We start from the raw sequence: 27,380 nt of genomic DNA, 5'->3' as shown, positions 1-27,380 counted from the left end.
GGTTGACTCCACAATTCAGGCCCGGACTCGACAGCTTGAAAATCACACCAGGCGAGGACAGCAGGTGACACTGCACTGCAGCATAGCCATTCCACCTGGAGGGTGATTTCTCGCTTTCCCTCTTACTCTCTCTGTCTCTCTCTACCTGTGCCCTATAAGCAAAAAAATGATTTTTTCTAAAACTTCTATCTGCCTATGTGAGCTTGAAGACTTTGTAATGCTTAATATCTTTTCTGATAAGTGGAGTGATGACATCAACAAATGAGTTTTTATTTTTTTGGTGTGATTTATTTTTTATAATTTATTTAATTATTTATCTATTTATTTGTTGTGATTTTTCAAGCTGCTGGGTCCAGGACTCGAATTACAGTCTGCCATGTGGGAATCCAGTGCTTTAATCACCACGCCACCTGCTGGCCCTGGTGTGATTTATTTTTTAATTGCTACGGTGCATGTGTGCTCACCAGACAGAGGCAGAAAGAGAGGAAGAAAGTGCCCCCTTTGACATGGGTATACTGCAATCCTTTACCTCCGTTTCTCCATCCTGCCAGGACTTGGGACACATACACACACACACACAGTGTGTTTTTCAAGTCAGTAGGGCTGGGATTCAAACTACAGTTTGCTATGTGAGATCCAGCTCCCATAATGACTAGGCTACGGGGCTGACCCTGGTGTGTGGGGTTTTTTTTTGTTTTTGTTTTTGTTTTTGTTTTTGTTTTTGTTTTTGTTTTTGTATAATGATGTGTGTCCACATTTGAAAATTCTATATAACTCAGTTAAGCAGTTTTCTGAATGACCAATGCACTATGTTGCTAAATCATGTGGGAGCAAAAAATTAAAGTATAAAACAGACCAACGAAAACCGATGAAGTACAAAAGATTCATTTATATGGTTCAAGATTCTACAATTAAGGGGCAGGCATGTAGAATGATGGTTAAGGCACTAGATTCCTGCATGGCTGACCGTGCTTCAAGTCCTGGACCTGGCAGCTTACTCTCTCACTTTCTTTCTCTCTCTCATCCTCTCTGGTCAAATTAAAAAGTAAAAATAAAAAACAAAATTAAATACATAAATAATTCTTTAAATAAATTTTTAAAAATATTCTATAATAAAAATCTACAACTTGAGGGCCAGCAGGTGGCATGGTGGTTAAGGTGCTGGACAGTCCCACATGACTGACCACAGTTCAAGTCCCAGACCTAGTGGTTTGCTTTCTCACTTTCTCTCTTAATCCTTCTCTCTCTCTCTCTCTCTCTCTCTCTCTGTGTGTGTGTGTGTGTGTGTGTGTCTGTCTGTCTGTCAGTTTCTGGTCAAATTAAAATAAATGAATAAATAAATAAATTTGAATAAATAATTCTTTTTTTTAATCTACAACTTGTTTAGTTTCAGCATAGTAAAAAAAATAAATAAATAAAAAAGTACCTCAGCTTTTTGGAAAGGCTGTTAAAATGCGTTTCCCTTTTCTGACTGTTCGTCTGTGTAAGGCCAGATTTTCTTCACTCACTTCAACTAAAACACCATATTGCAATAGACCAAAATGCAGAAGCAAATATGGGACTGGAACTGGCTTATACTAAGCTAGACATTAAAGAGATTAGCAGAAAAATGTGAAATAATTCCTCTCATCTCACGAATTTTTTGTCTTGGAAAATACAGATCTTTCATGTAAAAGACCTTGTTCTGGGCCAGCCCCATAGTACAGCAAGTAATCCCTGCACAGAGGAAGCCAATCCCACATGGCCAATGAGGCTTTGAATCCCAGCCTGGTGTCCTGAAAAACACGCCAGGCGTGCGCAGCAGATGTGCCCGAGATCCAGGTGGGATGGAGAATCGGAGAAGAGAGTGTAGCATGACCAGAAACTGTCGGAGAGGGTCTCACTTTCTCCCTCTCTCTCATGCATGCACGCACACTCTGGCCGTAAGAAGACACTGTGCTACGTGTGATCTGTTTACTATTATCATTTTTAATGATTTCATAGGTAATTTTTTTTTAATTTTTCCGTTTTAGTTTTTAATATCGTACATGTCAATAGGCACAACCCACATGTAAACAAAAACCACTCTGGGCTCCTCAGTCATTTTAAGAGCATAACAACACCCTGAGACTAAAAGTCTGAGAACTACTGATGCAGTCGAACCTCTCAACCAGACAGGCTTGTTTTCTACCTGATATCCAGGAGATGAGGTGCCTAACTGCCTCTTCATGCAGCTCTTCTAGTTCCTTCTAAAACAGCCTGCCTCTCTGCTGAGGCAGCTCTGACTACCGAGAGCTCCTCATACCAACCTGTACCCACAGCTGTACTCTCTGGAGTCACCAGGCAAGTCTACACCATTCAGTCCAACAAAGACTACTCCCTTGAGTGAGCACGCACCATGCACTATACATAAACATAATGTAGTCCCTGCTCTCAGGAGGCTTACAGACCAAGGTCAGGATGGCTAACAGGGTCCAGTCTCCATGGCAGAGAGGTGGCATACTGAACTGCATTCTGGAGGCCACAAGGCCCATGTGGGTTCAGATCCCTGGTCCATTTGACCTGAAGCATGCTGGGTGCATGTGCCCAGGATTCCTGATGAGCTACAGGGCTGGGGAAGGAGTTGGTGGTGTGGAGGTCCATATCTGTCTCTGTCTCTGTCTCTGTCTCTGTCTCTCTCTCTCTCTCCCATGTGCATGTTCTTCTCTATCAGGAAGAAAATAAACTTTAAACATCAAACAAAATGTAAAGGGGTCGGGCTTACAGCATAGGGGCGAGTGCTATATGGCCGGCTGCCACATAGCTGAGTGCTGTTGGAAACCCAGCCCTGGCAGCTTAAAAGGCACACCAGGTAGGATGGACACGCAGAGTCTGGACGGGATGGAGAAAGGGAAGAAAAAGGATTGCATGATCATCCCCCATCGGGGTCTCTCACTCACTTGCTCTCTCTCCCCTCCCCTCCGGCAAAAGTACATGCCCTCTGGTGACTAAAAAATATTTTATAAAAAAATAATGCTTTAAAAGATGGCTAACGGACCAGCTGGTGGTGTGGTAGCTATGGCAGCTGGATCCCATGTGGCCGATGGTATGGTTTGGGTCCCCGACCCAGCAGCTTAAAAACCATGTGAAGCACAAGTGCACTCATGCCCAAAATCAAAATGAGAAATGGAAAAGAGAGTATAGCATAACCATCCAAAACCATGTTTTCTTACATTTCCCCCCCCTCCTCCATCAAGCACATGTACCCTCTGGCAAATTTAAAACACAAAACAAAACAAAAAGATGGCTAAAAGAATTCACCTCAGGGCCAACAGATAGCAAAGTGGTTATGTTGTTGGACTTTCGCATGGCCAACTGTGGTTCAAGTCCCAGACCTGGCAGCTTGAAACACACTAGGCGTATATGTGTGCATGCCCAAGATCCCAGGAGGAAAAGGGATTGAGGTGTAGCCATCCCCCCTGGGGGGGATGATTTCCCACTTTCCCCATTATTATCTCTGTCTCTCTATCTCTCTGGTGAGTGTATATGCCCTATCGCAAAAAACCTCTTAAAAAAAAAAAAAAAAGAATTCACCTCACATGCCTCTCCAGTTCATCCATTTGTAGTAGCAAGCAGAGGTACCCCAGGTGCCCTGAACTCACCACTGTGCTTAACAGGAAAAAGCACCAAGATCATCTTGCAGTGTCTGGCGCAGCATAGCACTCAGACCGGCCATCAGAAACCCATCTATTTGGTACCTTGGGACTGGACTATTCCTACCCTCCACATCTGAAGAAATCTTCATCTGCTGACATCCCACAAGACTTTCTCCTCATGAGAGTAAACATCTCCAAATCTTATCATTCTCTCCAAACTCTTCCCCTTCCTATCCCCTTTCTTCTGGACACGATTCAGTTTGGAAATGCGCTTCGTCGATGACACAACACCTAGGAAAGGCTGACATCAGGTCGTGGCCTGACTCACACAGAGGGGAGCAGACCCTCCCTGAGTCACACAGAGGGGAGCAGACGCTCCCTGAGTCACACAGAGGGGAGCCGACCCTCCCTTCCTCGATCTGACCCCTGAGACTGAATGGTCATGAAAGGACTGAAATTCCCAAGTCCGAAAGGGCCTTAGAGCCCACAAAAGAGCCCACAGCCAAGAGAAAAAACAACCTTAACCAAAGTCTCCTCAAGAACAGGACAGAGTCAGGGAGGGAACCCTCTTCTTCCTGTCCTAATTCCAAATGAAGTGGGAGAACAGAGCTGGTGTCTCCACACATCGAAAGATACAGCAGCAAAGGGAGAGTGCAGGCGACTGGGTACGGACAGAAGCAATGTTTTTTTTAAGTTTATTCATTTTACTCGTGATAGAGAATATGTACGCACTTGCAAAAAAATGAGAGTGGGAGAGAGAGAAGCACTGCCCTCAACAGGGTTTCATCACACCGCGAGACCCTTCCTCCCGTACTCCAGCCTGCCAGGATCCTGGGTGCACACACATGTACCTGGAGTATTTAAGGTCAACCGGGCCAGGCGTCTGAACCCGGTGGGCCAGATGGCTTCCAGCCCCGCAGGCCGGTACACCACTGACTGTGCCCTAGGCTGGGCCCACGCACCTAGACTGTGTGCATTCATGGTATTGCGCATGATGATTTCTAACCAGCCAGTGCCTTTTCATGAAAGGGGAGGAACAGAAAATACATTGGTGTCAGGACAAAATGTAGCCTACAAAAAAACAGTGAACTAGCCAACAAAACCAGAGATGAGAATCCAGGAGATGCTTAAGGGGATCCTGAGGCAGTCATTCAGCAGGGAGACTATAAAATGATGTGTTCGATTTGTAGAATTATTTTTTTGAAAGAGTATGAGAGGATGAATAATGACCCCAAAGTTGTCAACACCCTGATCCCTGGAATCTGTGAATGCACCATGTGGGAAAACGGACCCCATGGATGTAAACTAAGAATCATGACATGGGGCCAGAGGAAAAGAAAACAGGAACGAAATAAATAGAACTATAAGGAATGGGGTTTCCTTCCCCTTTTAACTCTTGTGTTTCCAAAAACAAAAATCTTTTTAAAGACATTCTCTAGACTAGGCTAGGTCCTCTACTCCTGAATTGCAAAGACCAAGCTGGGTAGGTGTGCTCTCACACAGCAAAGGTACATGCTGGGTTGTCGGAAAAGTCATGATACATTTTACACAGGGAAAAAAAAAAACTATAAAACTATAGTAGTATCCGCCTCACTGATAAGATAGACAAACTGAGGGTGGGAAGGAGGCCGGTGCCCGAGGCCCCATGGGTCATTCATGATAGAGCTAGGGAGGAAATAGAGGCCAGTGTTTCTCTTTTGCCCGCATACATCCCACTTAAAATAAGGGTTAGTACCCCCAAATAAACCCTTAGGCAATGCCTTAAGCCCGGTTCCCGTAACAACTGAAAGAGCAATAGCCCCACCTGTGGGGAACTGGCAGTGGGCCCGGCCATCATGCCTCGCACGATCAGGCCAGACTTTGGCCTGGTCTTCTCTCCCACCCTCTTCACTTCCAAGGAAGGCTCTGGCGAGTGACGCTTCTCCATCTTCTCCCACACGGAAGCCAAGTGGGGGCTTTCACCCGAGACCACCTGCACGGGCTTACTTTTGTGTGGTGGCCTTTTGGATGATACAAAATTACCAAGCACATCCCCATCAAGATTTTCTTGTCTGTGAAAAAAAGAATACTTCCATTAAAACACACTCCTCCAAAGGAATTCGGTAACCTCAGTAATACATGCCACATTCAAGAGGACTCATAACAAGCTCACTAATAAATACATAATAATTTCTAGCTAGCCAGTGCTTTATCATGAAAGGTAAGAAATAGAAATTGCTTTGGTGTCAGGACAAAGCTAGCCTACAAAAAAACAATAAACAAACCAAAACCAGAGATGAGAATCCATGATAGGATCCCTCAAGTCATTCGATCTGAAGAGCAGCCTTGGTCTTCCAGGCCCGAGCGACTGAGCACAACCATAGCCCTTCGATACAATCACGGGGTACGTGAAGCCCAGCGTCACTGCACCACTGAGCGTAAGTGGCTAAAACTCTTAGGAAGGGTCAGCCCACGGCCTAGTGGTTAAGGGTGCCAGACCCCACATGGCCAAGCACAGATCAAATCCCAGCCCTGGGAGTTTGAAAAACACACCAGGTGCATATGCCTGTATGCGGGCCCACAATCCCAACAGGAGGGAGAGAGGGAGGAGAAAGGATTTCAGGGTGATCATGTGCCATGGGAAATGCTTTCTCCTCTCCTCTCTCTGTTCCTTTGTCTCGCTAATGTGAGTGCACACACCTTCTAGCAAAAAAAAAAAAAGAAAAAAGAAAGAAAAAAGGAAAGACTGACAATTCAGGGCCCAGACTGTGGTGCAGCAGGAAAGCGTAACTCTCAGGAAACCCACATGGGCCTCCATGAGTACACCGGGTGCACACTTGCCCGCGATCCAGGGCTGGCTGAAGATTGGGCATGGGCCGCGGCATGAAGACTCTGTGGGTAGGCTGTCTCTCTCCCCCTCTCTTGCACATGGAAGAAATAAACTTAAAAAGAAAAAGAAAAAAGAATGCCTTTTCTTTTTTTTAATTCCTGGAATTTCTAAGCCTGTTTTCAGACTTTCCCTTCTCTGTGGTATATTGTTTTCTTTTAGGATACTCCTACTTTTAAGAATATCAGGGAGGCCAGGAGGTGGTGTGGTGGTTGAGGCATTGGACTTCCTACACGGCAAACCACAGCTTGAGTCCCAGACCTGGCAGCTTGTGTGTTTTTTTGTTTTTTGTTTTTTTGTTTCTTTTTACTTTCCTTCACTCTCTCTCTCTCTCTCTCTCTCTGGTGAATGCATGTGAAAACATAATAATGATAATAAATAAAATAAAGTAATTCTTAAGAAAAAACTCAAACAAAGCAATCCCCTCAACCTTACAAGCCATAGAATGTAAAATAAGCATGTGGATGAAAGTACTCTCCACCACAAGTGGTTCATTCTCATGGCTTCTAGAAGGAAACAGCAGTGCTCCACGACAGAGCTTCTGAGAGCACAGAGTTTAAGAGGATGAATAATGACCCCAAAGTTGTCAACATCCTGATCCCTGGAATCCGTGAATGCATCACTTGGGAAAATGGACCCCATGGATGTAAATTAAGAATCATGACATGGGACCAGCCAGTAGAGTGGTTGGTGTGGTGATTCAAGCAACTGGATCCCACAGGGCCGAAAGCAAGGTTCAGATCCCAGACCCAGCAACATGAAAATCACAGTGGGCACTTCTGTGTACATACCCAAAATCCCAAAAGGAGAGATGTAAAAGGGATTATGGCATGGCCATCTCTGATAGAGATGCTTTAAAAAAAAAATAAAAAGAATCACGACATGGGAGATCATCTTGGATTATATGGTGGGCCAAATCAAATCATTAAATGAAGACAAAGGATGGTAGTAGTGAAGTTCAGAGGTGTGAGGACGCAGCAGAGGTTGGGGCCGTGTGAGGTGTGAGGACGCACCAGAGGTTGGAGCCACGTGAGGTGGGAGGACGCAGCGGAGGTTGGAGCCACGTGAGGTGGGAGGACGCAGCGGAGGTTGGAGCCACGTGAGGTGGGAGGACGCAGCGGAGGTTGGAGCCACGTGAGGTGGGAGGACGCAGCGGAGGTTGGAGCCACGTGAGGTGGGAGGACGCAGCGGAGGTTGGAGCCACGTGAGGTGGGAGGACGCAGCGGAGGTTGGAGCCACGTGAGGTGGGAGGACGCAGCGGAGGTTGGAGCCACGTGAGGTGGGAGGACGCAGCGGAGGTTGGAGCCACGTGAGGTGGGAGGACGCAGCGGAGGTTGGAGCCACGTGAGGTGGGAGGACGCAGCGGAGGTTGGAGCCACGTGAGGTGGGAGGACGCAGCGGAGGTTGGAGCCACGTGAGGTGGGAGGACGCAGCGGAGGTTGGAGCCACGTGAGGTGGGAGGACGCAGCGGAGGTTGGAGCCACGTGAGGTGGGAGGACGCAGCGGAGGTTGGAGCCACGTGAGGTGGGAGGACGCAGCGGAGGTTGGAGCCACGTGAGGTGGGAGGACACAGAGGAGGTTGGAGTGATGTGAGGTGTGAGGACACAGCGGAGGTTGGAGCCACGTGAGGTGTGAGGACACAGTGGAGGTTGGAGCCACGTGAGGTGTGAGGATACAGCGGAAGTTGGAGTGATGTGCTTCAAGACTGAAGGAATCACAAACCAAAGGGTGCAGATGGCCCCCAAAAGCCAAAAAACGAAAGGGAATGGAATCTCCTCTCAGAGCTGCCTAAGAAACTGGTCCTGTTGACATCTTGCCTTTAGCCAGTGAGACTAATTTCAGACTTCTGACTTCCAGAACTGTGTGAATAATTTCATATTACTTTAAGCCACTATGAGGGTTAAATTTTATATCAAGCTGACCAGGTCGTGGGGCTCAGTCATTTGGTCAAACAAGGGTCTAGAGGTTGCTGTGGATGCATTTTGTAAATGGAATGTCCAGGTACCATCTTTGACTTTAAGTACAGAAGATGATCTTCAGTGACACAGTGGGCCTAAGCCTATCGGTCGAGGGCCTTAGGAGCAAAATCCGAGGTTTCCCAAAGAAGAGAGAATTCCTCCTCAAGACTCTAGTTTTGAAACTCTGTGTTTCCCACCTACTCACCTGCCCTTCACATGTCAGACTGGTCAGCATGCACAATTTCATGACCCAACTCCTTAAAATATGCCTGTGTGTGTACTATCTAACCTAGGAATTCTGTTTCTCTGGAGAACACTGATACAGCCATCAGATTTATAGAGATTTGTTACAGCAGCCACAGAAAACTGATACACACAGGAAATGGGAAGAGATACCTGGCTCTGCTTGTTTCTGACAACGATGTTCTCCATCCTGCATCTTCATCTGAAAGGTCATATATATTCACCAGCGTAGTCTCCGAGCATTTCAATGGCAATTTGTTATTTTTCTTTGGAACCGAGAGTGCAGGGATTGGTGTCTCTTGAGTGAAATTGTTAGCAGCATTTCCAAAGTGATCCAGAAAATATCTGGTCATCAGTTCAAGGCTTGTTTTTAGAGGATTTTCCTTTGCCTATCATAGGAAGGAAAACAAAAAATCAGTAATTGTATGGGCAGCTTCAGTAGGAGGGTAGAAAAGACAACTTTTCTTATTCCTTACCATACTTTTCAACATCTCACTCATTCATAGGTGCATTCAAACACTCCCTGGCTGTCAGGTATGTGTTGGGGTGGGACACAGGGAAAAAGACAAAAATTTTACCCTAAAAGAATTAGCACCCAATGAACGTGTTGGATAATTCAAGGAACAATTACAGTAAAATGTAATATGAATAGAAGAATGACCCAGTAAACTTCCTTAGGTTACTTCCTACTAGGAATAACTTCACAAAACATATGTTCTTTCACTTACAAACCTTTAAAAGAAAAGTAAGTGAAAATAATAGTAATAATAATAATAATAATTGCTAGAGGGTATGTGTGCTTGCCAGAGGAAAAAATATAGAGGGACTGGGATCAGCGGTTGGCGTAATGGCTATGTCGCTGGACTCCCATCCAGTCGACCGCGGTTTGAGTCCTGGACCCGGTGGCTTAAACTCACACTAGGTACATGTCCATGCGTGCCCAAGATCTCAAGAGGAGAATAGAGGAGAAGGGATTGTGGTGTGGCCATTCCTTCTTGCTTTCTGTCTTTCTGTCTCTGTCTTTCTGGTGAGCACATGTGCCCTATAGCAAAAACCTTTCCAAAAAAAAAAAAGATAGAGGGGCCAACCAGCAGTATGGTAGTTAAGGGGCTAGGCTCCCACATGGCCGACCATGGTTTGAGTCCCAGACCCAGTGGTTTGAAAATCATTCCAGGCACATGTGCATGCATGCCCCAAATCCCAAGAAGACAATGGAGGAAAAGGGACTGTGCGGTAGCCATGCACCCTGGGTGGGGGGGAGGATGATTTCTCACTTTCCCTCTCTCTGTTTCTCTCCATCTCTCTCTAGCAAGCACAAGAAAAAAGATATTAAGTTAGAGGGGGAGGGAGAAACCACCTCCCCCAGTGAGGCGTGGTCATGCCGCAATCCCTTCTCCATTCTTTATCCTGTCAGGACCTAGAGAATACAAGCACACGTACCAGTGTTTTCTCAAGCCAAGGGAAGTGGTGTCTCAGTGTCAGCCACCAGGGCCAGGCCTCAAGCACCAGTCGGCCATTAGACTACAAGGCCTGCCCAATGAAGCTCTTTAGGAGCAGATTTTAGAAATAAAGAATAGAAGTATTTTCCATCTCTGCCTGTACTAAATATTCCCTTTGGTGGCTATTTTTACAAACACAGGTTTCCACACCCCACTTCTAGACCAGAATAGGGAAGACTGGAGCCCTGATCTCTTTTAACATTGCCCTACGTAGGCTTAGTCATGGTGGCTCACACTGCCAGGACACTACTGCTGGAGGCCAGGGCTGAATGGGAGGCCTAGGTTTAGTTCTCGACCAACCCAAACAGGCAGGGTACAGTTACGGCACAGGCCTGTGGTCCTAGGCAGCTGGGAGGCTGGAGCAGGAGGATCCCAACATGGTGAGACCCTATCAGAAATCAATGTATCTTTCCCCCATCTTCCCACCACCCCCAGTATGACAGCAGTTCAAATAGTTTAATGGGGAAAAAAAATCATTAAAATACAAGTTTATTTTGGTGCAAAACTTATTTTTAAATCCATGCATACTTTGGTTTCTTTTTTTTTTTAATTGTTTTAGTTTATGCCAGAGACTAGACGCTCTCATCAGAAAGAAACAGAGAGACAGGAAGACAGAGAAGAGGAGAAAGCACCCCCCAATGGGGTATGGTCCCATCATAATCCCTTCTCCATTTCTCCATCCTATCAGGATTTGGGGCACACATGTGCACATGCCCGGAGTGTTTATTGGGGCCAGCCTACATCATTTTTTCATGATACACATTTTCCATGACCTTTTTAAAGACCCTTCATAAATAAATCAACTTTAAAAAACATTTTCCTGGGGAGTGTGGACAGGCATGACTACCCAAGCAATGATCCACAGGCTGGCTCAGGGACCAGGCTCTGTGTCTGTCCTCACACCTCTTGCTTACAATGCCATTTCCAAGGCCTTGCTGAGCTGTGGCCAGACATGGGGCCTTCAGTGATTTTGCAGTTGGAGTAGTAAAACTTCTCTCTGACACAGAGCCCTGCTCAGGAGGGCCCTCCGGGTATGCCACACCGTCTCTCCCTTCTATACCTCTGTTCCATGCAGTAGAAGTTCCAGGAACAAGACCCACAGCCAAAGGGCTAGGATCAAATTCAACAGACTTATCGCAGTCAAAAGCAGAGACAGTGTGGGGGATTTTTTGGTTTCTTTTTAGTATAAGAAGGAAAAAAAATTACTTTGTCTCTATCTAAATGAAGCTTACAGTGAAGGGAGTTGGAGCAAAAGTATCACCCCTGCGGGGAGTGGTTACACCACAGTCCCTCCTGCATCCTGTCAGGATTTGGGGCCTGCACACAGGCCCAGCGTGTTTCTCAAGCTGCTAGCCCAGGATTTAAACCTCAAAATCAGCCATGTGGGATATCTGGCTGCCTTAACCACCAGGCCATGGAGAGGACCCCAGATACCATTTTTCTAAACCTCAATTTTACATCGGCATTTTTTAGCACAAAGAGAGATTTTTGCTGCAGAGTGCATGCACTCGCCAAAAGACAGGAAGAGACAGAGAGAGAAAGTGAGAAATCACTCCCTGAGGGAATGGCCATGCCGCAATCCCTTCTCCTCTGTTCCTCTCTCAGGATTTCAGATGTGCACACACACGCACTTGGGGTGAGTTTCAAGCCTCTAGGTCCAGGACTCGAAACACAGTCAGCGGTGTGGGAGTCTAGCACCTAAACCACTATGCATGTCACCTGCTCGGCCCTACATAGGCATTTTTTAAAGTTTATTTATTTCTTTAATGGCATGGAGAGAGAAAAAAATAGACACCCCCAAACGGGTCTTCATGCTGCAACTTACCCTGGTCTCTGCCAGCCTGGATCACAGGCATGCATGCGCCCCAAGTGCTCAAGAAGGACCTAGGATATGAACCCAGGACCTTCTACATATGGATCTAGTTGCCTTACCACTGCACTACTTCCCAGCCCCTACAAAGCCATTCTTACCTATTGTATACCTAATAGGGAAAAGTAAATTACTGGAAGCCACAACATTAAATTGCAGGGTTTTCCCAGCATCATGCTAGCTTTGTGCTGAGTGAAAATCAAAAGTATTATACAAAAGATAAATGAAGGAGTGCATTTTTCTCTAAAACATGTGTTCTGGTTCACTGCATCATAGCTAATAACCACTGTCTCGGTCAGATAATCTGGGCACTTATGAATAGCTAATGAAAATATCCTAAGTGTCTTAAGAGGACAGTTACCTTAGGGAGACTGTATTACAGTGAGAAAATTAAAAATGGCTTGAATGGCAAAGACACTTTGGGGAAATTAGGTAAAGGTGTATTTACATAAAAATTCCAATGTACTAGAGTGGTGCACTGAATTGTCTGGGTAACAGTCTCACTCTGTACGGAATTTTCCTAAAAGGTACGGCCCGCTCTCCTGCCTGGCAGGCAGATATCGCCAAGTGCCTGCTGTCTGGGTCAACAGTCTTCTTGCTACAGGACTCCCACTGAGTGTGTATAGGAGACGGAAGTCTCTCGGTGTCACCCAAGGACCCGGAGGACAAAGGTCATCTATGTGATCTCTTTCCTGAGCCTCTGATATGACATCTCCTGGTTACCAATACCCGTTTCTCCACCAAGGGGAACATAAGAATTTCTGGCAACCCGAGTGCACCTGCAGTTTGGGTGCCAGTGGGTCGAGGTTCATCTGAAATTCCATCCTTCCCTTTGTTGAGAGAAGCCTGGCCTAAGTGAGTGGTTTCCAAGCAGTTTGGAGTTTCCTCAGTGTGTCTCAGAAATAGCATTGTTCCAGGACCAGCAGTCAGCGTAATGGCTATGTCGCTGCACTCCCATGTAGCTGACTGCAGTATGAGACCCTGCCCCAGCAGCTTAAACTCACGCTGGGCGCATGTGCGTGCGTGCATGCCCAAGATCCTGAGAGGAGAACAGAGGAGAAGGGATTGCAGCGTTGCCATCCCCCCGGGGGGCGATTTCTCGCTTTCTGTCTCTCTGTCTCTGTCTTTCTGGCGAGCGCACACACCCTATAGCAAAAACCTCTCCAAAAAAAAAGAAATAGCCTTGTTCCCACCCCATACCAACCGATCTGCTAAGATTCCACCTGAAAAGAGAATGAAAATAAGCTTGGCCACTGTTACTGTAATAGAACTGGGAATCAGGAGTCCTGGTTCTCACCTCATCTCCTCCCTGTAACTGACTGCGAGACCTTAGACCGCTACCTTTGCTTCTGGTCACAGCTTCTCTGGGCAAGTGGGGTGGGCGGTGGGCAGCGGTCAGTGTTTTAAACCCTGGAGCATGCCCAGAGGCCAACCTGGCAGCCCTCCTTATCCTCCCTTCAAATAGAGCAGCTTCTCTTCTCTGTTTTCCATGTTGGACTCCCTTATGAGGTATCATTATTTTTTAATGGTGATAAATCCTGAACTACTTATTCATCATCCATTTCTTTCTGATTCTGACACTGTGGCCAGTCCCAAGGCTACCTTTGCTGGAGAGTCCATTCTTTTATCGAGCTAAAGGCTTCTGTCTTCATAACAGAAAAGGCAAGTAAACCAGAATTACAGCTTCATTCATGCCTGTGCTCAGTCATCCATTCGTTTATCTCATGAATGCGTACTGATTATTCACCATGTCATCAGACAACACTGTAAGTGTGGGGATACAAGAGCGAAAAAGAGACACCATCCCTGGCCTTCTGCTGTGTCCAAGGTGGTGGGGGAGACAGATCTAATTAAATAATCACACAATATTCCATCACAAATATGATAAGCACACACACAAAAAAGGAAAACTAGAACAGCTCCAAGGGCACAGTGGCAATGCAACACACCGCAATGCAAAGGCCACATGGAAAGGTCCTGGGTTCAAAGCCCGGGATCTCCCTGAGCACTCCACGTGCACACATGTGCCTGTGATCCTGGTCGGCTGAACCTAGGGGTAGATCATGGCATGAGGACCCTGTTAGGGTCCCTCTCTCTCTCTGTGTCTCTTAGAAGAAATAAATAAACTGTTTTGTTTTTTGGTTTTTTGTGGGTTTTTTTGAGAGATTTTTGCTTTAGGGCATGTGCACTTCCAGACAGACAGAGAGAGACAGAGAGACAGAAAGCAAGAAATCACCCCCCGGGGGGATGGCCACACCACAATCCCTTCTGCTCCATTCTCCTCTTGGGATCTTGGGCATGCACGCACACATGCCTGGTGTGAGTTTAAGCCACCAGGTCCAGGACTCAAACCATGGTCAACTACGTGGGAGTCCAGTGACATAGCCATTACACCAACTGCTGATCTCATAAATAAACTTTTTAAAAGGGGGAGGGCAACAGGTGGCATGGTGGTTAAGGCGCTGGACTCTCACATGGCTGACTGTAGTTCAAGTCCTGGACCCAATGGTTTGACATCCCACTGGATGCATATGTGTAAGTGCCCAGAATCCTGAGAGGAGAATGGAGGAGGGATTGTGGCATGGCCATCCCTCATGTGGGATAATTCTCACTTTCTCTCTCCTTGTCTATCTTCAGTAAGCACACACACCCTATGGCAAAAACTTTATTTAAAAATATAAAAGTGGGACCAGCAGTTAGTGTAATCGTTATGTCGCTGGACTCTGACATAATCAACCGCGGTTCACATCCCGGACCCAGTGGTTTAAACACATGCTGAGCACATGTGCGTGCGTACCCAAGATCCCAACAGGAGAACAGAGGAGAAGGGATTGCGGCGTGGCCACCCACCCTGGGGGGTGATTTCTCGCTTTCTGTCTCTCTGTCTCTCTCTGTCTTTCTGGCGAGCGCACATGCCCTATAGCAAAAACCTCTCCAAAAAAAGAAGAAGAAAAAAAAAACATAAAATTACAGAGTGCCCTGAAAGTTTGCAACAGCAGAGGAGGGTAGCAAAGCTTCCCTCCTTCTGAAGGAAGTGCTATTCCATTCACTTCCTTGACTCCAGTGTACTTGGGTTAACTCCACTCAACTCCCTTCTGCCTGAATCACGCGTCACAGTGGACTTAAGACTAAGGTGTTATCCAGGACTGAAGAAGGAAACTCTTACACAGGCAAGGGATGGAAAATTTTAGTATAACTGAATATGCTATTCTTAAGTACAGTCTTACTAAAATTAGCTTCCAGTGGGGAGGAGGGAGCACAGGGAATAACTGTCGGAGGCTGCGCACAGCCCCAGGCTGTGGTTCAAAATGAGCCTAACCACACACAAAACCACACACGCGCAAAACACCGCGGCCGGCTCCAGGCTGACTGGGGCTGGAAACAGACTCACGCGTGGGATTTGTCAGCACTTGGCTGGGTCTGCTGTCTCTGACCGCAGGTGTGTCAGGACAGGAGTGGCCCCCGCTTCCTGCCATCCAGGGCAGGGCCACGGGTGTCCTGGCATCACCAAACGCAATCCCGGATCTCCATGCCACACCTTAAAGGCACGTACTTTGTTCTCCTTGTAGAGAAACTCAAGATGCAAAACCTTGCGAAGGTCGTTTCTGCTGTTGATGCTGAGGTCGGAGCGTGGGCGCTCCTGGTCCATGGTCACACCTGTCCTCTTCAGGCCCTGAGGGGAGAGATCTGAATCACCGTTTACCGTTTTAAATCCAAACCTTCCGCTGCCGCTGACGTGGAGTACAAACAAAAGACCATGTGTCCGTTATGCTCATTCTTACCCCGCCTCCCTCACAAGGATAATGAAAGACCAAACACTGACTTAGGAATCCATTTTCATGTCATCGTTACACGTGACCTCTCCCTCGCAGTTTTGTTATGTTTTGTTTTTTTCCCAACGTTTTTGCCAGAGGGCCCATGCGCACACTGGAGAGAGGGAGCTAGGGAAAGTGAACCTCTGGGTCCAGGACTCGAACCGCAGTCGACCATGTGGGAATCCAGCACCTCCACCACCACGCCACCTGCTGGCCCCACCCTCACAGCTCCTGTTCTGATTCCTACAACAGCCCTGTGGACTGAGCGAAGGCCAGAGTCGTCAGTCCACTTTACAGAGGAGGGAAAGCGAGCTCGGGAGCCCTGGGTTTGACCCTAGATGTAGGGGTCACAGAAGATGAAGTTTAAATATAAACAAAAGGAAAAAACATAAACAAAAGGCCAATATTCACTTTCACTTCTCAGTGGGGGAAACCAGGAGGCACGTTGAGCTCCCTCACTGTGGGGTCCAGCGTCCCGGCCTGGGAGCCTGTGACTCTGGGACCAGGGCTCACCAGAAGCACTCGGCAAATGTTTGCTGAGTTGCCAAGAAAGCTGCTTGACATCATGCCGCCCTGAAGTCCCAGAGGGCCGAGGCTCAGAACCAGCTGAGATACGTGCCACAATGGAAAACGGGGGACGTCTGTTCCCCAGAGAGCCAGGCTCCTTCTTTTGAAAACAACCACGGCAGCTGCTGCCTGCCCACCTCGCGGGACCACTGTGGTCAACAGACAGCTGGAGAATGAGAAGACGCCTCACAAACAGCTGGTGTTAGGGCACACCTGGCCCTTGATGGGTCCCAGGCCCTCAGTGCTGGACAGGCCTTGACTTCTCCCCTCGCCTTCATGTTCAGAACTTTACAGAGACTCCAACTACCAGAAAAACGACACCGAACCCACTACCTGCCACACATTTGAGTAAAAGGGGCAATGTGGGAACCACGAGGTGTGAACACAGCCTTAATCCAGAGTTAAAAGGAGGTTTAAAGGAGGGGAAGCAAAAATATGAGTATACGGGGGCCAGCAGGTGGCATAGTGATTAAGGCACTGGATTCCCACATGGCTGATCACTGTTCAAGTCCTGGACCTGGTAGCTTGAAAATCATGCCAGGCAAGTGTGTGTGCCCCAAATCCCAGGAGAAGAATGGAGGAAAGGGGATTGTAGCAGTGGCCATCCCCCTGGGGGGGTGACTTCTCACTTTCCCTCTCACCATCTTCCTGTCCCTCTCCAGAAAGCACATGTGTCCTCTGGCAAAAACCTAAAAAAAGAACGAAAAAGAAAATAAAAGAAATGAGTGTATGTGTTGGAGAAAAGGCAGATTACGTCCATTAAGGAAGATCAATTGGAAGGTGAGGTTGGACTCACATGCAATCCTTGCCTTTCATCTGAACTTAGCCATGGCTTTCCCACCTTTGAAGTGATACGAAACATTCTCTGAGGGTCTCTCTCCATCGATAACTATTCACATTGGTCAGAAATTGCAATCAGCAAGTCTTGGTACACTTAATGACTCCCTCTGCTTTAGACTGGGGTACACGCAAGCATTTGACAACCACTGGGGTAGGGAGTAAGGGTGCCCTTGGGACTCACCTAGTCCTCAGTCCCATCCAACTTACTGAACATTGACTCACTCAACAAACATTTGTCATGCACCTATTATGTGCCCAGCTCTGCTGGCGGTGCAGGAGGTACAGAGGGAAGAAGAGCGGGCATTCTGCTGGGGAAGCCACAGCTGCTAATGTGCCCTGCTATGGAGACAAACAGGGAGCGCAGAGACAAAGCTCAGCGCCCTATGCTAGACAGGCAGCGACTGACAAAACACCGCCATGCGCTCGCTCTTGTCTTTAGCTCTTCCATTCATCTTAGTCCGTTACTGCACTGTAACAGAAACACCCGAGACTGAGTGACTGATAGAGGAATAAAGGTTTACCGAGTACAGTTCTGGTAGCTGGGAAGTCCAAAGGCATCGCAAAAGAGCAGAAGGCAGAACCTGTCGCAGAGCAGAGCACGATCCATGCTCGCCTCTACTTGCCTCATCTCCTCTCCCTAAAAACCTGCCAGATCCCAATCCTGGGGGTCCCTACTGACTTTTTTGCACTTAAAGACCCCACCCTGCGAGGCCATGAAGGTTTCAGTTTTCACTGAACACCTCTACAGTACAACCAAGGCCCAACACATAAACTTTGAGAGGACATCCCATCACTGCTCACAAGACTAAATTCCAAAACATGAACCTTTGGGGACCAGGGTGGCCAAACGGTAACACCATCTGTGAACATGAAGGACTGGCCCACTAGGCCACTAATCAATCCAGCCGCTGGAGGCAGAGGAGTAAACAGATCAAAGTCCCAGTCCTCATGGAGGTTTCATTCCATATGGAAAAAGACAAATATAACCAAAATGGCATGCTATAGGAAAAAAAGTAGAGTAGAGTAAGGGGATTAAGAGGGCAAGAGGGGCTACAGGAATTGCTGTTTCATAAAAGGTGCTCAATAAAGGCTTCATTGATTAGATGACATTGAAGCAGAGAACTGAGGGAAGCAAGGAAGCAGACCAAGCAAACAATTGGGTGTTCTGGGCAAGAAATGGCACATGCAAAGGCCCTGAGGCAGCCACTGGGAGGCCATCACAGCTCCAGCCCATGCAAAGAGGCAGGAAATGAGGTCAGCAAGGACCCCCCATAGCTGGTGTGATAAGAAAAGGCCTTGTCAGCATTTGTGAAATGGGGGGAGGAGGACTGCTGGCAGGTTTGAAAGGAGCAGCAACAAGGGATAACTTACTTTTTCTTTTGTGTATTTATTTATTTATTGCAATTGTCAGGTCGGTTACCTTTTTTTTTTTTTTCCTATTTATTTGTTTGTTTGTTTTTGTGATGTTTGAGCCTCCTGGTCCGGGACTTGAACCTCAGTTGGTCATATGGGAATCCAGCACCTTAACCACCATGCCACCTGCTGGCCCAAGGGATGATTTACTTTCAATGGATCACTTGGCTGCCAGGTTTAGAACAGATTGTAGGAGGCAGGGGAGCAAGCAAAAACCAACTAGGAGGTCATGGAACCATTCACATGAAAAATGGAGGTGGCTTGGGACCAGCAGTTAGCGTAATGGCTATGTTGCTGGACTCCCATGTAGTCGACCGCGGCTCAAGTCCTGGACCCTTTGGTTTAAACTCACGTCAGGTGCATGTGCGTGCATGCCTAAGACCCTAAGAGGAGAATGGAGGAGAAGGGATTGTGGGGTGGCCATCCCCCTTGGAGGGGGTGACTTCTTGCTTTCTGTCTCTCTGTCTCTCTCTGTCTTTCTGGCAAGTGCAAGCGCCCTATAGTGGAAAAAAAAAAAAAAAAAAATGGAGGTGGCTTGGAGCAGGGAAGTCACAGCAGAAATGGATACTGTGGCTCCATTCTCCATGTGCCTTGATGACAATAAAAACAACTTTGCTAATGGGTCAGACTGGGGTACACAAGAAGGAATAAAGCAAAGAAGAATGTCAAAGTTTTGGGCCCAAGCAATCAGGAGGGTGGAGATGCCACCTACTGAGGATGACAATGTCAACAACTTTGCTAATGGGCCAGACATGAGGTACACAAGAAGGAATAAAGCAAAGAAGAATGTCAAAGTTTTGGGCCCAAGCAATCAGGAGGGTGGAGATGCCACCTACTGAGGTAGGGAATGCTGCAGGAGGAAGAAGAGATTAGAAATTGATTTTTGGACATTGCGACAAACATATGTTTGGTCTTTGTCCCAGGGTGTGGCACACAGTGCCTGAAACTCTTGGAATGATAAGAGTATCCTCTGAATGCTAATGAGATGATGGTGGTTGAGGGGCCCCTAGAAAGCTTCGGGATGGGGGCTAGTCACCAGAAAGAGCAAGTCTTGATTAGAGGGTTGGAACTTTCCACCCCACTTCTCATCCAACCTCCACAGAGGAAAAGGGGCTGGAAATGAACAATGACCAATGATTCAATCAGTCACGCCTATGTCATGGACCCTTCATAAAAGCCCTGAAGAACAGGGTTCAGAGAACTTGGTGCTATGAGGGTGGCGTGCTAGAGAGGGCATGAAAGCTCTGTTCCCCACCCCACCCCTGCTGTGACCTGTATATCCCTCCCATCTGGTTATCCCTGAGCTGCATCCTTCATAATATGCTGGCAAATGTGAGCAAAGTATTTCCCTGAGTTCTCTGAGCCATCCTAGTAAATGATCAAAACTGAGGAATCTTCCATTTATATCCAGTTGGTCCCAACTGCAGGTGCCAACCTGGGACTTGTGAAGCCATCTAAAATGGGAATAGTCTTGTGAGACACAGTCCCTGGCCTGTAAGGTCTACACTAACTCTAGGTAGTGACTGTCAGAATTAAATTGAATTGTCGGCCACCCACTTTGTATCCAAAGAATTGGAGACCTGGTGGGTATGACAGCCGACATGTCACAAGCAGAAACGCTATCAAAGACATGTTAAGTTGAAACGTGTATTAGACACCTAAGTGAACAAGTAAGATTGGCAATTAGAAAGAATTTGAGAAATCAGAGGGAAATTTCAGCTAGAGATTTGGAGACTGTTACTGTGTAAGTGATACCGGGATACACAAGACTGGCTGAGTTGCTGGCAGAATGAATGGACAGAGGGAGATAAGAGAGCCGTAGACTGAGTTTCGAGCCCAATAGCATGCAGGGAAATGAGGAGGAAACCAGCAAAGACCCTGAGAAAGAGCAACTAGAGAAGTAGCAGGAAGCTGGGAGAAGGTGGGCTCCTAGGAGCCAAGCAGAGTAAGTTTCTAAGAAGGACCTAGTCAGCTGTGACAGTCAGGTCGGTTAGTTCAAGAACAGTGAGAAATGAACATCGGAAGTCAATGATGACCTCGACAAAAGTCGTGGCCATGGATTGGTGGGGACAAAAGCCTAATTCAAATGGGTTTGAGAAAGTGGGAGAAGAATTAGAATCAGAGTACGCATAGCTCTTTCATGGGCTTGAGGGTCATGATGGGATTCTGTGAGCGCACTGTGTATATGCTAATAGGATACACCCAGTAGAGAAGGGAGCATGCATGGTGTCAGAGAAAGCAATGCTAGAAACTGGAGCGGTGACCTTGAGCACACCAGAGGGGACAGGAGAGGGGTTAGCCTTACCCAGAAGGGTGGAGAATTCATTTGAAGGAACAGGAGGAAGAACAGTAAGAGGATCCAGCAGAAAGGTTACTAAGTGAGGTGGTGAGAACCTGATGAACTTTGCTCCTGACTTCTATTTTCTCAGCGAAATTAGATGGGAAAGGTGCTTTGGGGTTTAAGGAGGGCAAAGACATGAAACGGCCATCCAGGACTTAAGAGGAGCTAAAGAGACATGATCAGCCTCCCCCAAGACATCACAGAGTGAGTGGTGTGGTCAACATGGGTGGGATAGTTTCTCCCATCCCACTCAGCTCTGTGGGTGCAGGTATGTCCCCCAAATCAGGGACATGGAAAGAAGGAATGGCAAGAGATTCAAGCAAGCCCTGGAGGGCACAATCATACTGATGGTTGAGAAAGAAGTGAAGAGGTTACAGTGAAGTTGAGGGATCGTGAAAGATGGCAGCAACGGTGGAATATAGAGGTGGATGGTGCTGAATGACGTTTGTGTAGGGCAGCAAAGGAGCACAAGCTGGAAATAAGAACAGGTGGGATGCTTGGAAAGGAAAGTACAGAAAGGGAACAGCACTGGTAGCGACAAGCCCAGCTCATGACCATGGAAGGGGTGGTGGAGGTAGGATAGGTCACTGCAGGAGGGAGAGCAAGGGCCTGAGAGGCTGGAGCAACTGAGCAATCCCTTCAGTGGACCTTGATGTCACCATCAGGGAGATTGTCATGACTCCCCTGAAGGTAGACCATGCTTGGCAAGTTCAAGGAGGTGGATGTGGCCTCCAGTAGTGGAAGATGAGGTCTGAGGGGAGCTGAGAGCATGGTCACAGAAAGCCTTGTGGTTTTATTATACTAGAATGTGGCAGAGGGTTTGGAACAGTGGAAGGGCATGGTCTGACTCACTTACCCTATGTAGGTTTCTTGGTTCCCTGGTCTCACAAGAATCTTACATGAAAGAAAATAATTATGACTATCATTCAGACTTAGGAGGATTTAAGAAAATAAACAAGCACCTAGAAGGTTCCTTGCACCATGGTGGATACAACAGCTGGGTATCCGCCTGCCAGAGCCCACTGGGAGAAGACCCTGATGAGAAGAGGTAGCACAGCTGCGGTCTCACCTTTCATGACTTCCTGAGTGACTGTGGGCAACTCCTTTCTACACTCAAGGCCTTAGCGTGCCCAGGCAAAACGTGGGTAGCAGAGGACAAAGGAACCAGACAGTGCCCAAGGTGGTGCTCAGTTTAGAGGCCAGCTCGGTGGCCCTGTCTAGAGGGCAAGACAGACAGTGCCTTGACTATAACCTAAGTGCCACTGAGCAAACCAAAGAGCAGGTGCGTCAACTGAAGTTAGCTGAGAATGTCTCTTGAAGGAGATGGGACTCGGGGTCGGCCTGGGTAGACCAGAGGGAAATATGGGAGATGCTAGAAATGAAGTAGGGATGAGAAGCTTGGGTCAAACCATAAGGCAGCCTTGGGTGTCGGTGGGGACTTTGGACTTCATTTATACTCAAGAAGGGCAGAGCATGAGGAACTCTCTCTGAGGGGCTGTCTTGGTGGCCTAGACTTAAAAGAAATGAATGTAGTTGTCAGCCCCCCAGGGTGCATCTCCAATATTCACCATGTGGCCAGGACTTGGTGATGGAAGGTCAATTAGGCATAAACAACAAATCAAGGAAAACAAAGCAAAATGCTTTATGAAATGTGTCAAGTAGGAACCAGGTGGTGGTGCCGCGGTGACGCACCTGGACCGACACAGGACGCAAACCTGGGACCTCCCTGAGCACCACACCTTTACTGCCTGTGATCCAAGCTGCCTGAGACTTGGAGGGGCAGGAGGGACCCTATTGTGGGTACGTCTCTGTCTCCCTCTCTCAAAAGAGAGAAATACACTTTTCAAAAATTGCATAAATTCGTAGGGAACCAGCAGTTAGCGTAATGGCTATGTCACTGGACTCCCACGTAGTCAAACGCGGTTCCTGTCCCAAACCCGGTGACTTAAAACTCCCGCCGGGCACGTGTGCATGCGTGCCTAGGATCCCGAGAGGAGATTGGAGGAGAAGGGATTGTGGCGTGACCACCCCCTCTGGGGGATGATTTCTCGCTTTCTGTCTCTCTGTCTCTCTCTGTCTGTCTGGCGAGCGCACGCGCCCTACAGCAAAAAGAAAAAAAAAACCTCTCCAAAAAAAAAAAAAAAGGCAATTAACATCTGATATAAAATATCCATAATATACATGATGTTAGATTAAACTAGCCATTAACTATAGATCTTACAAATCAACTAGGAAAATAAACCCACTATATCTTAGAGAAGGCAGAGAAGAGCAAACAAGATCGAGCACACGGCCCTTACAGTGAAAATCTCTCCAAAAAAAAAAAATTGCATAAATTCGTTAGATAAAACCAAATTCTAAAAAGCACACCAAGAACTTGCAGAACAAGTGCCCATCAGAGCTGGGGCCAGGTATAAAGGTGAATGCCCACGAGCACCAGGCACAATCCTGGGGAGCTGTTATCTTCTTATAAACCCTCCAAATAAATCTGCAAAAGGCAAGTCTTGCTTTTCCTGTCTTACAGATAAGGACATCGAGGTAGCGAGTAACATACCCAAGCCCACACTGCATGTTAGTAGCAAATACCCCGTCTGAGGACAAAGGCCTTCCCTTTTCCTCCATTCAGAAATGTGTGAGTGTGAATGCGTGTGCGTGTCTACTCCCAGACAAGAGCCTCACCTCTGCCCACAATGGCACCATAAGGAAACTCAAAGCCCCCAGAGCTTAGCCCTCCATCAGGATGAGAAGAATGGATGGAGGAGTGCTCCCCCTATCCGAGTGTCCAGGGCCCCCAGCCAGCGCCTTCACTGCCTGGTCTCATCTCCCCCCCAAGGGCAGGGCTAAGGACCTCTCCAACTTGTGAACACTTCCAAACTCTCCAGGGACAAGACGATCATCACAGAAATTTATGCAAGAACCGGAATTCGCACTGTTGATTAAAATCACTTAAGAGTTTGGCTGTTGAGAACTTTTTCCAGCCTTTTGGGTTCACTGGGGCTGTCTGGTCATGGAGGCCGGCAGCCAGACCTGGGCTGAGGCCTGCCTGCTGTGCCCAGGCCAGGGGAGATCAGCTCCACCGTGGCAGCCCCCACAGCCCACGCCCACCTGGGCCGCTGCCCGCCCCGGAGAGCAGATGCCTGGGAAGGCTGCAGGCAGGCCAGGCAGCAGCCCTGCCTTGCGGAAGTGCCTGATGACGGTGACACACAGGCTCCTGGGAAATGTAGTCTCCCCTGTCCGGAAAGTGGCGCTCTTGAGGGGGCATCTCTGGAACAGGCGGCCAGCAGGGGAAGGACTCCCTCCCCGGGATGCAAAGATTCCAGGGGAACCCCCAGGCTGCCCCACACACAGCATTAGAGCAACTGCCCAGGCTGCGGAGGGGGCGAGCTGTTACCTTTCTGCTGAGGAACTCCCTGACCAGGGAGGCGGCCACCTCCTCCACAAACAGGCTGTCCATGCCGCCGTCTCTGCCCACGAGGCTGCCAGGCTGCAGCCCCAGGCCTCTTAGTCCGTTGGGCCCAGTATGGCCGTGTTGCTGTGGGGACAGTGGCTTCAGAGCCAGCCAGAACTCCTCCCCTTCCCTGGGAGCCTGCAGGCTGAGCAGGGAAGGGAAGGGAAGGGAAGGGGAGGAGCATCCTTCAAAGCCCGCTTCTCAGATCAGGAGGTAGCAGCCAGAAGCCGGGCCAGGGCTCTAGGCGGGACTCTGGCCCTGTTCCTCTGGGTGGCCCAGAACAAGTCTCAGCTACAATCCGAGTCTCCATTTCCCTGGACATAAAATGGAAAGAAGGCCTCCTTGCTCCTGGAGGACTGACTAAGCCCACATGAAGGGACTCTGCAGGTCCACACGCAGCCCAACAGCCACTCTGGGCTCACCAGGGGCAACCGACCTCTGCTGGCCAGAACCGGTGGGACAGGCAGGACCAGGACCGCTCACCCAGCACTGAAATCAAAGCTAGAATCCCTCAGTCTTGCCTGCTTTTCTGTAATGAGAATTGCCATTAATTGAGACTGTCATTGCTATCACATCTCTAATCCTTACAACTTCCTGGCAAGGTGGCTACCATTGGCTCCATTCTCTAAAACGAGGCACACACATTTAGAAAGACTAAGATTTTGCTGACAGCCACGCAGCTAGGACCTGGAAAAGCTGGGATTCTAGCCAAGCCCATGTCCACCATCAGTTTTCCCAGGCTCAGTTCCTTGGATACCACCTTCACGGTTGTTTCCGTTGGCACATCTGCTGTTGTAATAGTTAACTAGGGTTGCCATATACAGTGTCATGGGCTCCGGGACTGAAACAACACGCTTATCATCTCACAGTTCTGGAGGCTGGAAGTCTAAGATCAAGGTGTCCGATGGAGTGTTTCTTCTGAGGTCTCTCTCCTTGGTTTGCAGGTGACCTTCTCCTGTGTCTTCACATGGTCTTCCCTCTGTGTCTATGTCCTTGTCTCCTGTTATAAGGCCACCAGTCACATTAGGTTAGGGGCCAGCCATCTTATTTTAACTTGTCTCTTTAAAGACCTTCTTATCTAAAAAGTTGCACTGGGGGACCAGGCATTAGGACACCAATATTTAAGTCTGGGGGAATGCAATTCAGCCCTAAGCACCTATACTACTGCTTATGAATTGTTTCTTTACACCAACATACATGTTTTAAAACATATATATATATTTTAGAGAGGTTTTTGCTATAGGGCGTGTGCACTTGCCAGAAAGACAGGGAGAGACAGGGAGACAGAAAGCGAGAAATCACTCCCCAGAGGAGATGGCCATGCCGCAATCCCTTCTCCTCCATTCTCCTCTCGGGATCTTGGGCACGCACGCACACGTGCCCAGTGTGAGTTTAAGCCACTGGGTCTGAGACTAAAACCACATTCGACTACGTGCGAGTCCAGCAACATAGCCATTACGCTAACTGCTGGTCCCTTAAAACATATTTTAAAAGAAAATTGTTCCCTGGTCTGGCTCTGTGGCCTGGTGGTTAAAGCAGCCAGATCCCACATGGACAATGGCACTGTTCAAGTCCTGGACCCAGCAGCTTGAAAAACATGCCAGGCATAAGTGCATGTGTGCCCGAAATCCCCAAACGAGAAGGGATTGCAGCATAACCCTGCTCCGTGGGTGGTGCTTTCTCCTCTTCTTTTTTCTCTGTCTCTCTCTGGCAAGTGCATGTGCCTTCTAACAAAACAAAATAATAAAGAAAGTGTTCCCAAGCAGAATTATCCACAAAACCTTGGGTTTAACATGCTTACATACTTATTAAATCTCCAGTACATAGGGCCAGCAGGTGGCATGGTGTTGGGGCACTGGATCTCACGTGGCCTACTCTGTGGCTCACATCCTGAACCTAGCAGGGAGAAATCCCAAGAGGAGAATGAGAAGGGATTAGAGCATGGCCATCTCCCCAGGGGGATGATTTCTCACTTTCCCTTTCTCTCTGTTTTTCTCCAGCAAGTGCACATGCCCTGTGGGGAAGAAAAAAAAAATCTTATTTAAAAAAATTTAAAAAGCTCTCTAATACCCAGGGCCAGTTCCCTAGAGCAGCCAATAGTAATGTACTATTCAACCAAAGCCAGATGCCACATGGCAACCACGGTTTGGGTCCCCAGCATCTTGTAAAATGGGGAAACCAGAGGAGGAAGAGAGAATGAGGAAACAGGAGCCCAACCGTGCAGGCTTCTGGCCCTCAGGACTGCAGCTTCTACTGTTTATTGGCAATCCTTCGGAGAGTTTTGGGCAGAGGAGAAACAGACTCTGCCTTAAGTTTTGAAAGAATCCCTCTGACTTTCGTTTTGAGAATAGATCTGCAGAGGAGCCAGTATGGAAGCAGGGAGATCGTTGGGAGACCACTGTAGTGGAGGAGTCCGACCCAGTGAGGCCCCAGGATCTGTCTGAGCCCCCAGACCTTTGAGCTCCGCTTCTGGTCGGATCAACACGTTGGCAAGGCTACTGTTGTACACCCCCCGACCTTGGAACAAAGCTTGGGTCAGTTAGCATGTCAGCAAGGCTGCTTGCTATTTGCTCCAGAGAATTGAGGCAGCCTCACTGGGAAGCGACCCCACTCTGACTCCCCAATTTACTACTATGAAAGAATTACATAGCTCTCCTATACATCCTGAGTATATGATAAAATCTTCCGGGAAGTCCCCCGACCGACCCGCTCCCCTTTGCTCTAATCACTTACTATTAATTACAATGCTTTATCTCCATGGTCACAATAGAGGGTGGGCTGAAGTTCTTTCTAGGCAAAAGTAATCTTGACCTTTAGAAGGCCCTTTAAAATACATCCTTTCTTTACCTAAAATAAGATTAGGCCAAAACTGGCCCAGGACACCTCTGCCCTCTCCAAGTGAAATA

The 27,380-nt window shown here is 47.9% G+C and overlaps 1 protein-coding gene across 1 annotated transcript in view; it reads right to left on the bottom strand.

Moving 5' to 3' along the window:
• MINDY4 (MINDY lysine 48 deubiquitinase 4) overlaps nt 1-24,617 on the bottom strand; it is a 123,241-nt gene extending 98,624 nt beyond the window's left edge. Inside the window, exons 1-4 of the mRNA XM_006146240.1 lie at nt 24,418-24,617; nt 15,604-15,723; nt 8,835-9,070; nt 5,419-5,665 (exon numbers count right to left, since the gene is read on the bottom strand). Of these exons, the coding sequence (XP_006146302.1) occupies nt 5,419-5,665; nt 8,835-9,070; nt 15,604-15,723; nt 24,418-24,480 (666 nt within the window). The 5' untranslated portion in view covers nt 24,481-24,617. The remainder of the gene's footprint in view (nt 1-5,418; nt 5,666-8,834; nt 9,071-15,603; nt 15,724-24,417) is intronic.
• Between the last annotated feature and the right edge of the window lie 2,763 nt (nt 24,618-27,380).

The sequence above is a fragment of the Tupaia chinensis genome, unplaced genomic scaffold (assembly GCF_000334495.1).
Source record: "Tupaia chinensis unplaced genomic scaffold, TupChi_1.0 Scaffold000170_1, whole genome shotgun sequence".
NCBI classification, from domain to species: domain Eukaryota; kingdom Metazoa; phylum Chordata; class Mammalia; order Scandentia; family Tupaiidae; genus Tupaia; species Tupaia belangeri.
The sequence above is the reverse complement of the archived record's forward strand: the minus strand, read 5'-3'. Positions and strand labels throughout refer to the sequence as shown.